This window comes from Equus przewalskii, chromosome 20 (genome assembly GCF_037783145.1).
Source record: "Equus przewalskii isolate Varuska chromosome 20, EquPr2, whole genome shotgun sequence".
NCBI lineage: Eukaryota > Metazoa > Chordata > Mammalia > Perissodactyla > Equidae > Equus > Equus przewalskii.
Window position 1 is genome coordinate 39,619,593 of NC_091850.1, and position 16,619 is coordinate 39,636,211.

General features: G+C 36.5%; 1 protein-coding gene across 6 annotated transcripts in view; it reads left to right on the forward strand.

The window, feature by feature from the left end:
* CDH12 (cadherin 12) overlaps positions 1-16,619 on the forward strand; it is a 936,971-nt gene that overhangs the window by 650,382 nt on the left and 269,970 nt on the right. For all 6 annotated transcript variants that reach the window (XM_070587153.1, XM_070587154.1, XM_070587157.1 and 3 more), the window contains one exon: positions 8,315-8,730. In XM_070587153.1, coding sequence (XP_070443254.1) covers positions 8,500-8,730 — 231 coding nt within the window. In that variant the 5' untranslated portion in view covers positions 8,315-8,499. The remainder of the gene's footprint in view (positions 1-8,314; positions 8,731-16,619) is intronic.

Genomic DNA, 16,619 nt, shown 5'->3' on the forward strand with positions numbered 1-16,619 from the left:
TTTTTTAGCCATTTGCCAAGCCTCTAGATGATATCTCATCCATTTATCAGCAAATATTTTGAAAATATCTCTTTTATTTGACCACAATCTCTCAATTTACAAAAATAGTTTCAAATTCTTAAGAAGTGGCTGTACATTGAATCTTGGTTAAATACAAATGTCAAGTAAATATTTGCATAAGTGTGTTGTTTTATGTCCTAAAGTGGATAAGCTCATAATGCTGCAAAAATTATAGTTTTGTCCTTGAATACAAACATATAATTATATGATTCAATTTCATTTCTGGTAATTTTTTTGTTTCCAAGGAATTAATAATTATCTTTTTATTTGCTTATTTTTTTATATGTTAATCATTTATTCATCAACAATCGCTGCAATGAAATGTGAATTTCCTCCCTGTCATTTAAAAACACCATGTAATCATTAGTTTTAATTCATTAATTTCCAATCCTTGTTATATCCTTGGAATTCTGTCTCCAATCTGGACCGGTGCTGCCTGAGCCAGCATACACTTCTCTTCCTAAAATTCCTCTCTACTATTTCACTGGAAATTCCCTTTGTCTTTCTCTTTTGTTAAATTCCCTGTTACTGAATCCCACGTCTTCCTTTTTTTTAAAAAAAATAAACTTTACTTTTTTGAACAGGTGTAAATTTATAGAAAAATTGAAAAGATGGTACAGAGAATTCTCATATATCCAGTACCCACTTACCACTATATAATTAATATCTTACATTAGTATGATACATTTGTTACAATTAAATAATCAATATTGTAACTGAACCAGGCTCATTTTGCCCACCACCCAGTGGGCCAATCACCAAAATGATGAGTTTTGCAGCAGAGAATAGGTTTATTCACGAGGCAGCCAAGCAAGGAGACAGGCAAACAAGTCTCAAATCCTCCTCCCTGAAAATGAGGATTTGAGATATTTATGGGATCAAGGGATGCAGTTATCTGAAGTGTGGAGATACATGAGTGGTGGTAAGGAAAGGTGAGGTAATCAGTTATCTGCACAAGCACAGTCAAGATTCATGCTCTTCACTTGACACATGTTCACAAAATGGTGGCATTAGCATGATCTGAGGGTGGAGTTTTTGGCTCTCTGATGTCAAAGGGTAACCTATCTGACATTCTTGCAGCCCAGCTGCTGAGTCTGTAATCTCAACTGGCTTGAGCTAGACAAAGAGTCAATCCACAGTTCCTGAAAAACAACTTAAGCACCTGTCACCATGGTGACTCAAGCATCAGAGATGTTACCTATAAGGAGCCTAGTGGGAGTCTGATAATACATTGCTTATCTACCTGACTTTTAAGAATAGTCATTAATGGCTATCTGTCCACTGCTTTCAATATTGATACATTATAATTAACTAAAGTCCATACTTTATTCAGATTTCCTTAGATTTTATCTAATGTCCCTGTTCTGTTCCAGAATCCTATCTGTTACATTTAGTTGTCATGTTTCCTTAGGCATCTCTTGGCTGTGGCAACGTCTCAAATTTTCCTTGTTTTCAATGACATTCACAGTTTTGAGGAGTACTGGTCAGGTATTTTGTAGACTGTTCCTCAATTAGGATTTCTCTAATGTTTTTCTCATGATTAGACTGAGGTTTGGGAGGAAGACAAAAGAGCTGTAAAGTGATATTTTGAGAATATCATATCAAGGGTGTCCTAACAATGCAGCTAAAAATCACACCATGAAAATACGTGTGTACTCAAATCTCTCTTCTCATAGAGAGAGAGATTGTGTCACCTGTCACCATGTCCTGGAAAGATGTCCCATATTGAGTTTGTCTTTTCACAATATTTTTTCTTGGCTTACTGGAGACACCTGTACCATTTCGGTTGAAATATACATCTCTGTGTGTGCAGTGGAGAATAAGATCTGAACAAGTCAGAGAGCAAGGATCAATGAACTCCGCATATTAAGATCCCAGAGTAATTAGCACCTTCAGTCATCTTTGTTTCTCTCCAAAGAGGCAACAGAAATGGTTTATCGTCCCTACTTCTCAGTGTCAAAGTCATAAAATAGAAGAGTTGTGGTTAAGGTTTTGATGCACCAGAGAGAGGGCAAAATTTCCTTTTGGTGTGGGTTTACTAGGACCCAGAGAGTTGTGGTGGGGATGTTTGCTCACCCCCAAGTCATTTCAAGAATGACTTTCATTTCTGAATAAAGGTTAAACATTTTACATAACAAAATCTCTGGTAAAACCTTCAGAAAACTTTTCTAGCATCAAATTCTTAAACTATCAGATTTCCCTGGAATCTTTAAATACTTATTGATGATAATGCATTTATACAATACGAAGGAGAAAATTGAAAATGTAAAGTTAAATCACATTTAAAAAATTACGTTTTTAAGGTAAAGTATTACATGAGGACAGGTATAAAGTTTATTGTTGACATTTCAATAATTTTGGGATTACATAATTATTTTGCCATTTGTTGTTGTTGTTATATGGAAAAGAATAACTCCTTTTGTATTATTTTTAAAGTAAAAGACCATTTATTGATAAGGAGCGGTGGGCGGACTGTAAATATTCTGTTGGTCTTTTTTTAAACTTTAAGAAGTACCCTTGAAAAATTACTCCATACCCAATAGGCATGGTCACTATTAAAGAGCTATCTAATTTGCAGGTCACCTGAGAATGTTACCTGTAATAAAGAACCTTTTGTAATAATTAACATATCTGTCAGCCTAATAAGACATTTTCTAACAAAGATAGACTCTTTCAGTGTAATTTATATGAAGTAGATCCCTATCAGGAGCTATTCTTAAAAGCAAACACACCCAAAATTATATAAATAACTACAAAAACAGTACTCTTTGGCTATCTCTCAGCTTTAGAGACACAATAGAAAAACTGCCAGTGGGTATTTCACATCTAAGTATCCTCTGCTTTGATATATGAGCATTTTTAAAATTCTCTCTTCTGCTAAAAGGAATGTTTGGCTCCCAAGATTCATCAGCAGGTTTGGGACGTCTTTGGAAAGCCACATGGCTCTACGAAAGTTTCGGAATAATAGACAAATATAAATTTTTAAACACTGTGCTCGAAATCCAGTCTATGGAATAAAACACACCTCTGGTGGCGTCCTTTGTAATAAATATGTCTTCTTTAAAGTTCACATGTTTCCACAGTGTGCTGACACCTCAGAATAAGTCTGCTTTTCTTGTTCTTATAACAACACCATTGGCGCTCAGCAAGTGTACCCAGGTCGACAGCTTGGTGTAGTTTTTCCTTGTGATTTAGGCTTTGTTTCATGCCTGGGGGAGTTGTACTCCTTTCACTTAAGAGTCAGGGTCCTTCAATATCCTTGCATTACTTTTGTTGTGATATAACACTTTAAAAGCTCCCTGGCTGGCAACTGTGGCTGGAGGCAGGGATCCGGTGGGAGCAGCATCGTGCACTGAAATAATATCTGTTTATCTGTTCACTAAAGGATGGCAGGGTTAGAGAGCCTTGGAATGGATTTTTAGGATCATACTGCAATAATACGAGTTCATGCACATGAACACGTGTTCTAACTGAATGGTGAGATTAACATATATTTTATTTTATCATGTATATAGCCCCACAGACGTAGAACTGGTTGATTGTGTCCACACAATTCAAATGCTGTTTAACAGACAATTACTTAGCATAAAACCATGCTGTGACTTCATTAGCAATTATTCCTCAGATCTATTTTGTTCCAAAGCCCATCTTTTTATTCCTTTATTTTCTTGTGATTTGTTTAAGTATAACAAGGCTGGAAGCAACCTCAAATTTGGAGTCGTCAAGCAGGTCTAACAGGCTGCCTTCTCCTCTGACTGACTCCAGCACAGCATCCCCAGTTCAAGCAAACTACAAAGAACCATGCAGAGCTGGAAACCACCTTACCTTCCTCTCTGTGCAACACCTACTTCCGGTCTCCTGGCCTGTCTAGTGATCTTGCTGGGTGCATTAGCTTGGCTGTTGTGCAGTTTCTTAATTTCCAGCCACCATCCAATCCTATTAGCAAACTGGCCCTGTCAATTATTCCATGTTTTTCCCTGCCCAGAACTATGTGTCTCTTTTTATATCCTGGTGGGTGAGTGCTAGGAATCCTGAATCTCCTGGCTTCAAAGGAACTATATTGACCTGCTGGCTTCAAACTCCAGATCTATATGAGTCTAAGAAAACTTAAGCTGCCCAATATTGAAATACCCACTTAGCTTTGGAAAAAGAATTTGGAACTCAGATCTTTAAGCTCATACTCCTTGTCGTGCTAGGATTGTAAACCCTTGCTGCTTTCATCTGTTTATGCAGTCATTAATAGAGGGGCAGCATAGATCAGCATCCAAGAGAATGGGCTCTGGAGTCACTCTGCCCAAATTCAAACCTGCCTGATATGTACTAATTTGTGGACAAAGGGCAAGTCATTAAATTTGTCTATTCCTCCATTTCATCTGTAAAATGGGCACAATAATGGCACCTCCTTCACAGAGCAGTTGTACAGGTACAGAACATATAACATTATCAGGAACAAAGTAAGCTTTCAATAAAAGTTTGCTACTATCGTTCAATGACTAATTCAATCAAACTTAACAATTATGGATTTGGTACCTAGCACATGCCAGGTAATATTGCAGACACCAGGAATACGAGAGGTGACAAAAGAGGCATCATTGAGCCTCTTCTCTCTACGACTCCACCGACAAAACAGTAACAAATAATCATACAAATACATCTATAAAATAAATTATCCCTAATGTTATTAATAAGAACTAAAGGATTTGAAGTCGAGAGATGGAGAGACAGGCGAGGCTCATGCAGAGATAGATCATGCAGGCCCTGTTTAGCTCACGAAAGTCATGCTAAAAATCCTGGATTTTAAGATTTCCTCTCTTAGCACCTTTCAAATGTATAATACAGTATCGTAAACTGTAGTCACCGTGCTGTACGTTACACGCCCAGTGTGCGATGAGAGAAGTCTTTACGTTTTTAATTACAATGTTTCTGCCACAACATGACATGTGAGTTCCTTCAAACTTTGCATTCTGTAGAATTCATACTGAAATGGCAGCATTCATGGAAAAAAATGAGATTACGTGCAGATCCTCAAAACCTGTGCAATCATCCTGCTGAAAACGTCAGCAAAAACAAACTACTAATAAATAAATGTAAAGTTCCATTTTAAGAAAAAGGGAGAAAGTAATTTAAGGGCAAAAATATAAGTAAGGATTAGCCTACTTAAAGAAAGGGAAAGAGGGAAATGCACAAAAAGTGGAAGAACACAGCATGCTGAGATCGATTGTGTGTCCAAAGAGAGCCAAAGAGAAGAGCAGAATGTGGACGAGAGGGAAACGAGGGTTGTGTTTCACACTGATCTCCCCATGGCTCCAGTTAACTTCAGCCTTATTACAGTATTTTGTGTTTAGCTGCTGTCTTTGGTGGTGTGAATCTTTAATGTCCTGGGGAATTAGCTTATCAAACAACATACTTTCCAGGTTATATTCACATTCTTCTCGACTTGCCCATCATTTATGAGCGCATCCCCTCATATTGCAGACACACATTCTAGAGTAACAGAGGGGAATGACATGAGTAGATTAGAATTTCTAAAAGGTTACTATAGTAGGGGATCAAAACTCAAATTTTAGACATCTTTGACTTCAAAGAGGAGAAGATAGCTGAAATCAGACTGGTGGCAGTGATGATGAATACAGCCAGAGGTCCAACATCAAAAATCTCCATTATAATACAAAAAGACACTTGATTAGAGAAATGACCTTAGATGTCAATGCTCTCTAAAATCTGAGTTTTGATACCTCACACCCTGAACAAAGTGGAGCAGAAAAGTGTTATGGAACAAGAAGGCAAAAATACAACCTAGTTACATACAATAGACCAGGTGTGAGAAGTCATTTCCTGCCATCCATCTTTTCCACTCATGTTTGTCTCCCGATCTGTTCTGTATATGCCTGGGCAGGATTGACATGACGATGAGAAGAAACATGGACGAAACGGAAAATTCAAGAAATTAAAACACTTTGGATGTTGATATTTGCAATTTGAACCTGAAAATCAAAGGGGGAAACTGTACACGCTATGTTTATACAAGCTGATTGAAAATCGATGTAAATATTCTCTGATATCCTAAGGATTTTGTCACACAAACATGATACATTTCATGTTAGATATTTGATTTTGAATGTTAAGTATAAATTGTTTAAGCAGAAATCACAGCTGTGGTTTATACTCTGTTGTTTAAATCAGTACTGTTCAATAGAAAATAATGCAAGCCACAAACGCGAACTGCACATAGAATTTTAATTTTCCAGTAACACGTTAAAAAAGTAAAAATAAATAGGTGAAATGAATTTTAAGTATATATTTAATTAATCTAATATATCTACAATATTATCATGTTAACTAGTAATAAATAAATTAATTATGAGATAATTTATATTCTTATTTTTGTGCTAATTCTTTGAAATTTGGTATATAATTTAAAATAATTTGCAATTTGGTATATATAATTAAATAAAGAGCACATTTCAATCTCAAATAGCCAGATTTCAACTAAATAGCCATGTATGGCTAGTGGTTACTGTATTGGACAATGTAGGTCTAAGTTAACTTTTTATGAGTGTTATTTTGCCAGAATGAAAAAATACAATAAAATATATACTACTTCTGTTTTTGTCAGTATCTGACCAATGCATCCCTTCAGACAACAGAAAAAAATGTATCCTGTTCCGTTTCTCTTTTTGGAGTGTCCTTATAGAAAACTTATAGAAATTCTAATCTACTCATGTCATTTCCCTCTGTTACTCTAGAAATAGAAAATTTATATAACTTGAATATTCTCCATCTCATATCTCAAGTATGGTGAATGGCTCCCATGTTAAATGTTTAAATTTGAATATTTGTGAAGAATGCATTATATTGTTTATTATATTATATGTGACTGAACAAGCATTGAACTGAATTGCTGCTGACAGGTTGACAAAATGGCATGTTTTATAGATGTTTGATTAAGCATATATTGGCTTTGATTTTAGTGCTCTTGTTTTGGAAGCATTATATATAATTTCTGGCCTCCAACTCTTTTGACTGTTGGAAACTTCATAGGCTGTGGACATTGTGCCCCTAGTGCCAATTGCATAAAACCACCCGGCTTGAGTCATATTTTCCCCTGCCTGCTTACAGAATTTAGGGTTGCTCTTATTCCTTTAGCTCTCAGGGCAATTGTCACCCACAGCAGGCTTTTGCTAACTTCAGTTTTACCATCAGGATATTCTGTTTGCTTTTTTTCACAGAATTGGTAAATTGCTCTCATTTATTTATTTGTTCGATTGTTTTTTCATTTATTTTCTGTTTCTGATTTTGAGAGAGGAATAGATTGTATATGTTTTCCTATCCACTGTACAGTAGAGGATTTTGCACATCATAAATGCTAAATAAACCATAGATAAGTGAATGCAAAAAAGCTTGTTGTAAGGAAAAGTTTAAAGCCCATTTTATCTAAATATAGAGTAGAGGTTGTCCATCTCATAGGGATCCAAAGTAGCTCTGAGCTGCACACCTTCTACAAAATAATTCCTACATATCTAAGCTACAGAAGTATTTTTTTAATATAAAGCTTATAAAGGCTTATAAAACCATCTTACATTTTATTAATCATTTACATTTCAGTAAGATTATTTACTTTTAGATTTTGCAGCTTATCTTGTTCTTTCCTGGGTGGTCTGATTCTTTCTATTCTCTAACTTTGGGGAACTTTTTTTACTTTTTGAAAAATTATTTTCTTTTTTCCCAAATCTGTTGGTCTCAATCTTGGCCTATTTTGCTCCTCCCAGGGGATATTTGGCAATGTCTGGAGATATTTTTGGTTGTCATAACTGGGTGTGGGGAAAGAAGCTATCATCTATTGAGTGGAGGAAAGGAATGTTGCTGAAAGTCATGAAATGCACAAGGTAGCTCCCTAGTAACAAACAATTATCCAACCCAAAATGTGAAAAGTGCAACATTGCAAAACCCTGCTTTAACTTAGTTCACATTAAAAATAATGTTCTGTGTTTTAGTCTTAAAACGATTAATAAATTAAAAAATTGCTTCTGTTTATGATACACCTTTTTCTTCATTGTAGCTTATTTTTTCAAGTCTATGAAAAACTTAGTTTATCCAAGTTTACGGGTTGAATAGCAGTGACCATTTACCAGTATAATTTTTTCGAGTCTTTCCTCTCTCTTTCTTTAAACGTTGGCAGATATAATGAGAGTTTTGATGACTATCATCATGTAATTCTACCAATTTAATGAATCTTTGTTAACTTGTTTTATAGGTCCCTTTAGATGGAATATAATACAGCCAAAGGCTTTTCATCAAAAGGATTAATGCCTGCATTATCATTTCTGCAATAAAACAGAAAGCTAAGTGGTGGAGGCCACAGACACCTCAAACCTGGATTCCACAATTCTGCATTAAGTGCTGGAGTTTTATTACTCTGCTGTAGGAAAGCCTTTGCCAATGCTTACAAGGAACTGTTTATCCCTGCTTCTCTGGGTCCTGTTTGATGGAGGTCTCCTAACACCACTTCAACCACAGCCACCACAGACTTTAGCCACGGAACCAAGAGAAAATGCTATCCACCTGCCAGGGCGGCGACCACATTTCCAACGAGTTAAACGTGGCTGGGTATGGAATCAGTTTTTTGTGCTGGAGGAATACATGGGCTCCGAGCCTCAGTATGTGGGAAAGGTAATGGCGTGTTTCTTTTGACAACCACTTGATAGCAAGGGGGATTATGCATTGTGTATTGTGTATGGATGTTTTGCACAGGAGTTGAACAAACCAGTGACTAGAACACTGGAATTGAAATCCAAGAGACCTGGTTTCTCTTCCTGACTCAGTGGCCCGGGTAAGCTTTGGAATATCATTTAATCCTTGTTCGCTTCAATTCTCCCAGGTTATTTTAGTGAAAGTAATCTATATTTTTGTTCCTACTTTTGATATCCTTTGCTTAAGATATGAAGTTAAAATATGTAAATGTCATTAAAAATGTTATTATAGCACATTATTGCTTACAGACATTCTGAAATTGTTTACCAATAACAGACATAGAAAAGTATTATCTGTTGGTATCCTTGAATGACCATGATGATCTGTACAACATACCATTTGGATTTTGGCTTTGTAGTATTTGACTGGGCTTGCTTATGCTTTAGAAATTATTTATTTATTATATGTTTGGCAAGCTAGTTATGAAACTATTTATGGCCAAAGTAACAAATGTTAGAACCCAAATACATGCACGTCAATCTTCAACACAACACACAATTTTTAAGTCTTATGGCAAGTTTATAGAAATTTTTTTTTTCACAAAAATGCTTGTTGACAACTGTCTATTTCAACACATTCATGCTTTACTGCTAATTTCCTTACATAAAATTTATCAATGACACCAGAAAAAATATTTTTCCAAAAAAATGAATATTTTATTTTGATTTCATTTATTCTGTTTATAAATTTTCTAAAAGATTTTGCCATAGTTTTAATAAAAACATATGTGCTTGAAGAGATTTTTAAAATAAATCCAAAGACAGAAATGGAATTAGGAGCCTAATATAGAAGGATAGAAGAGTTAGGAGGCTACTATAGATTATGTCTCTTGAACATTAGAGTTCTCAGAGCTTTCTGGAAGCCTAGATGAGTGAGAAACATGCTGAGTCTTACGGTCGCAATGTTAGGTCAAGGGAAGCAAATCCATTCGATATCTAAATTATTTGCAGTACACTTTTGGAATTTACCTTTTAAAAATGTATTTAAAGAATATTAAATAATACAGTGAAGAGGGTCTTCAAATAGAACCTTTGTTAGAAATGACCACATAGCCAGGGTTGCGCTTAGGTGTATGGGGCCACAGGCAAACATTTTCTGTGGGACAACTACCTACATGTAAAATTTGAGTCACACAAAATCAATTTTTGAGTACCATTCTGGCGGTCTAATTTCTAGTGATTTTGTGAAAAATATGCAGTGCCATTAAGCAGGAGCAATCTCCTTGACAAGCTGCCGAATAGGAATCAGAGCCTGGTCATGTGGCCCTGGGACAACTCCATAGATGCTAGTCCTGGAGTTCCACGGGGTATCTGATGGGCTCAAAAATTGAGTAGAAAGTCAGAGAGAAATGGCTTTAAAGGAGAGAAATGGCTCTGGGCCCAAGCAGTTCTTGCCCAGGGCACCTCACCCAGATAGCATTGCTGCCCACATATAGCCCTGGGAACAAGAGGGGTCTTAGAAAATTTTGAGGAAAGCACTCTAAAGCATGGAAGTTTCCTGATATTACTGTTCATTTCTTCTGCTTATATGATTCCTCCATATGATCGTGGAATATAATAATCACTAAAACATTTCTAAGGTGAACTAATTTCATGTTATTCTGGTACACTTGTTTCTTGTGAATTAATTTAATATAAGGATCAAGTTTTGAAATTCAAGACAACGGAAAGGGTAGCATAGCTCTAAAACTCTGCCTCATTGGTAGCAGTTATTTCATCTCTGCTTAAAACGAAAACTAGACATCACATTGAGGTACCTGGCAAATGTCTGACAAGCAGGTATTCTCTGGTTTTGATTGAAGCGGATCCATAGCCTTTATTTGTCCAAATTTGATGTGAGAAAGTTGACATTTGGTTGAATGTTTTTTTTTAAAGATTGGTACCTGAGCTAACACCTGTTGACAATCTTTTTTCTTCTTCTTGTTCTTCTTCTCCCCAAAGCCCACCAGTACCTAGTTGTATTTTCTAGCTGCAGGTCCTTTTAGTTGTGGTATGTGGGACGCTGACTCAGCATGCCTTGATGAGAGGTGCTAGATTGTGCCCAGGATCTGAACTGGCGAAAACCTGGGCCGCTGAAGTGAGCGTATAAATTTAACCACTCGGCCACGGCCCAGCCCCTTGGCTGAAGAATTAATGAAACTGACTAGAGTAATAAGTAAACAGGGTCTAGGAGTTATTTATGCAAGTTTTGTTTGATACTCCGGAATTCTATCTTTATAATTGCTACAATAGTATGGAATTCATCCAATTCACTTAAAAGATGAATTATTATTTACAAATAGATTAAAAGGGAGTAATTCTAAGATCCAACTTATTATTAAATTAAATATTATTTTCACAGGTACATGGCTCCACATTTGTAATATGTAATGAAAACCCATGGTTCTCTGGTAATGTACATTGCAAATGAAACAACAGTTCCAAAATTTTCTTTCTACATGGAAACTAATTAAAGTTTAATAAACTCTGTCTTGATCATTCTAGATAACATTGGGACCAATTCAAGCCATTACATGTGTGTGTGTAAACACATATAGATGTATTTATGCTCCTGCTCTTTCTAGAAAGGCTTTGACACAGTTTATAGAAAAGTAAAGATTTATAAATAAAATAGAACTCAGGGCTAAAAATGAAGGGCAAATTCAAATGTACCAACACAATGGTCAACTGAACCACTATAATTGAATTTCAGATTTAACTCTGTTTCTTTGCAGCAAGAGCATCTATAGAAAACATTAATTCGAATAGTTCCCATTATTGAAAGCTCCACTTATTGAGAAGAAAAATCAATTCCCCTATTTTAAATATAAAAGAATCTAAAAGAATTTCTTCATTTAGAAATTTATGGCAGGCGAGGTGGAGGAGGGTGTCACTTGAGTGGCTTAGTGGACATCAGCATCAACAATTGTTATATTTAAAAGGAGCATACGTTAATGTTGACATCCTTTCAAGAAAGACCAAACTGTGACATTGCTTATAATGAATGTTACTTTACTTTATATACAAAGCAATCACAGGAGTGTCCAGAGGTAAGGCCAATGCTTTCTTCAAACACACATTTTGGATTTACTACAGTACCTGGATAAGTATAAGGTGCCATATTACAGAGTAACATGGAAATTAATTTGATAGGCAAAAATTTTTAATTCAGATGCTATCAATGCTCAAGTTCACCATAAAAAAGTATTATTAAAGACACGTACACACACAGTAAGTTGGATGCATATACTAACATGTATAACTGGGTGCTTCTGTCTGTGTAGTACTAAGTTATGTCAGGCTCAAAGGTCTGTATCAAGAAAATGCTGCCCATTTTATCCTCAAAGAATAATTTAGAAAATTGAGTTGTCATTTTAGATGACCTTTGTTAGCAGCAATTTTTAAATCTAAATTGTTTAATATGGCAAAAATATTAAAAGTGGAAACATATATAAGCACTAATTTCAGAGGCATTCACTTGTTCATCATATTTTTAACTGAGAATGCATTACAATTTGAGGAAGTGTTAAGTCTTGTGGGGGTAAATTTAAGTATGAAGATCCCTAGATTGCAATTATAATAGGTAAGCTGTATTGAGTGCTTCTTTGAGCACTGTTTTAATCGCTTTGTATACATAAACTAATGTAATCTTCACAGCAGCACTATGAGGAAGATTATCAGTAACCCCATTTTACATATCAGAAAACTGAGGCACAGAAAGGTTAAGTAACTTCCCTATGGCCATCACCCAGTAAATGCTAAAACTAGGATTTTAAGCCAAGTAATTTAAATCCATTGCACCAGAAAATATCATAGTTTACCTTATAAGGATCTTAAGAGCTAATAATATTTTCAATAGTCTGTCAAGAGTACTGTAACGGAGACCCTATAAGGGACAGTGGAGACAAAGGAAGGTCTATGACTTGTCTAGAAGATGGAGGAATTCAAGAAAGTCTTCACAGAGGAGGAAGCACCTGAGATGAGTCTTGAAGGATGAATTTATCTTTTCAGAAGAGAAAGTCTGAGGAAAAGTTTTTATAAGCACTGAGGCTTGAAAGTTCAAAGTGAGCCTAGATAAGCATATTTCAATATAGTCAGAGAGTGTGAAGCCAGCTGTTTAGAATATGTAAATACAGAAAGTGTGGAGAGCCACAAGTCCGATACCAAGATCAGTATTATTTGCTCTTATTGTCTTACTTATTTATCTATTTATTTTTGATGGAGGTATAATTGATATATAACATTATATTAGTTTCAGGTGTACAACATAATGATTCAACATTTGTATATATTGCAAAATGATCACTCCAATAAATATAGTCATCCTCCATCACCATACGTAGCTATAATTTTCTTTCTTGAGATGAAGACTCCTAAGATTTACTCTCTTAGCAATTTTCAAATACGCAATATGGCGTTATTAACAATAATCCCCATGCTGTACATTAACTATTACTTGTTCTTAAAGGTGTCAAGATCTACAAAATGTCTTGGTTGAGGATTCCTATGGACAGAATTGCGGTTCTAGAATGAGCACTCAGAGAGCCATTTAAAGGACTCATTGGAGGCAGAGCAACAGGCATGGAGACAGAGAACATATTCAGGAGAAGGTTACAGTAGGCATGTTAAGAAGTAATAAAGGAGATGGGATATTACAGTTGAAGATGTGAAAGGCAGTGGCAGGATAATCAAAGACTTAAAGATCCATTGGTCATGGGAATATAAAGATGACACAAAAAAATTAGTGGAAAGATGTATGTAAAGAATGAAAGAGAGGGAGAAATTTTAAAAAAATGCCGCAGATTTCTGACTTTGATTTTACTAGTATCCTATATGGGTTTTGCTCTAGAGTAAGAAATAGAATCATCACTGTTAGACATTATATATCTACTTAGGCACTTAGAAGTATGCAGGTAGAGTATCTCAGATATTTAGATATGTTAATCTAGAGTTCACAAAAGCAAGGCCTATGGTAGACACAGACATAGGAGTAATCAGTACACAGATGGGAGTCAAAATCTCATAAGTGGATAACACAGTAGGAGAAATTACGGAGAAGATATGAGAATGCTGATTTTTAACTGCAAAGCAGATGAAGAATAATTAGATAGATCTAGCTAATAAGAGATAAAAGACAAGCATTAAATAGAGTCATGGAAAATAAACTAAAAGAAAGTTTTGAGAATAAGGAATGGCAAATAATATTGAACTCCACAGGTCAAATTAAACAATGACTGAGAAGACTGTATGGTTTTGTCAGTTAGTGATCCAGAGCTGACCTTTATCAAAATGGTTTGAATAGTTTTCTGTAGAGCTTAAAGAAAGGAGAAAGAAGTGGGTACACCCAATAGATTTCAAAAGTGTAGGTGAAAGAGATTGATCTGTGACCTATTGATATGACTGGTTTAATCTGATATGTATTCTATTAGTTAGTGTTCTCCAGAGAAACAAACCCAACAGGATGTGTGTGTGTGTATTTACATATGGAGAGAGAGAATGTGTTATTTTAAGGAAGTGGCTCATGTGACTGTAGAGAAGCAAGTCCAAAATCTTCAGCGTAGACCAGCAGGCTAGAGACTCAGGGAAGAGATTCAGATATGCTGAGTATATCTACTCCAATTATGGAATATATATATATTATACAAAATTATGGAATATATCTATTCCAATTTATTCCAGTTATGTATTCCCAAACTGGGGAAATAATTACAGGATGGATTTGGGGACCCACTGGGCCCATTGTGAAATGAACCTGAGCTGAAGCTCCATTGCTCATCTGACCTCCATGAGCCCCTGCTCTGATAGTGGGCCACAGTGAATTTTGAATCTCCTGGAATTAGTGTCAGTCCAGAGCCAGTGTCCGATAGTTCCCTAAAGGTCTGATTATTTCCTTTTCCCATTGCATAGTCAGCCCAGTAAAGGTCCCTTTGAGGAATGTTGGAAGAAAGATTAACAGTATAAATTTTTGGAAGTGTAACGGAGACCAGGGTACCAGGTCTTCCTTTCATTCCTCAAGGGGACCGGGACTTCCTTTCATTCAAGGGGTGTTGAATCTGTAATCTGGCTTGAGTCTGGGAACAGCTTGAGAAGCCATGACTCTATTTTTATGATTCAAGTTAGACTTTTGTTCACTTGACTGGAATTTTTCTGCATGTACAGATCAAATAAGAATTTGCTAGGTTTCCTAGCTATTTCATTTCTAGGAAAATGATGATCAACTAGTCAATGCCATAGGTCTCTTTGTGTCAGACTATTCAGGTTGCTACTTTATCTCAGCTGTCCATTATGGTAACTACACTGGCCTTGCCTTGGCCATTGAATGCTGCCACTTGATCCCTGTCACCCCAAGATCCAAGTATCCCTATTGCATTTAGGTTTTCCAGTTCAGTGGCAGCAGTTCCCACTGTAAGTTCTGGCCTACAGAGAAGAGCCATCACAGAGCTCTTCAAGGATCCTGGAGCTCCCCTCTCAAACTTACTTCTCACAGTCATGGTGAGGGATGTGTCCTCTGGAAGCTGCCAGAGTGGGTGAGTAGGTCTTAAGTGACAAATCAGTTAGCATTCCTATCTCCCTAAGCCTTTGAATCCCTTCCTCTACAGTAAACCAAGGCAGGTCTGGCATTTCAAATCCATGCTGTGGGCAACCTTTTGCTCCATGTTTCATGCGAGTAAACTTACAGCACTCTATAACTCCCCAGCTGTGATATTAAATGCAACATTAGATGCAGAATATCTGCTTAGTTGGCCCATATCAATAAATTCAGCCTGATCCAACTTTACATTCCTTCCACCATTATCTCATACCCTTAATATGCATTCCCACAGCTATTCCCTGGAATTCTGTTTAGAAAAATTAAGTAGTTCTTTTGGTGTGTAGCACATCTACTCATAGGTCACACTTTGTATTTCACCTTTAGGGGCATGCTGAGACTTGAGTCTTGCTATAGATCAAAAAGCAAAAAGGAATGGTGAAGGTGGGTCTTGAAGGATCAGCAGTGTCTTGCATGGCAACTGACTCTGGCAGGCCATTACAGTTTCCCCAGGTGTTCAGGGTTAATCTCCTCCAATGGGGGTGGAGCAGCTGCTTTGCTGGCAAGGAAGACTCAACAGAATTTAAAGTGTCAATGTCCCCAGCTTCATCAGGGTCTTTCCACATATCTGCATTTCAATTTTCAGGACCCCAGTCCTTCACAATCAATGTGTTCACTTTAAAAGTAGACATACTGCCTGACTGGGAATTCAATTTGTATTGTAATTCCGCCACTCGCTGGGTGAGATATTGGGCATTTCTTTTTTCAGCAGTCTCTGTTCTGTGGCTAAAGGAGATAAAGGTCTCTTTCAGGCAGACATAGAAGCTGTCAGGTCAGTTATGTGGTTCTTGAGCTGGGAATTCAAATCCCTGAGCATATCGGTTTCTTTTCTCGCTTTTTACAGTGCCGTGGATTGAAAGTTTTTGTCTCCACAAATGTATATGTTGAAATCCTAATGTCTAATGTGATAACATTAGGAAGCAGGGCCTTTGAGAAGTTCTTAGGTCATGAAGATGGAGCCCGCATGAATGGGACTCGTGCACTTATAGAAAAGGTCCACAGAGTTCGCTAGCTTCTTCTGCCATGTGAGGATACAGCAAGAAGTCTCCAACCCAGAAGAGGGCCATTACCAGACCATTCTGGCACTCCAGTCTTGGACTTCCAGCTTCCAGAAGAGTGGAAAGTAAATTTATGTTGTTTGTAAGCTACCTATCTTCTGGTATTATAGCAGCCCAAACAGACTAAGACATCCAGCGACACTAGGAGCAACCAGCCAATGTCATTATAATCATGAGTTTGAC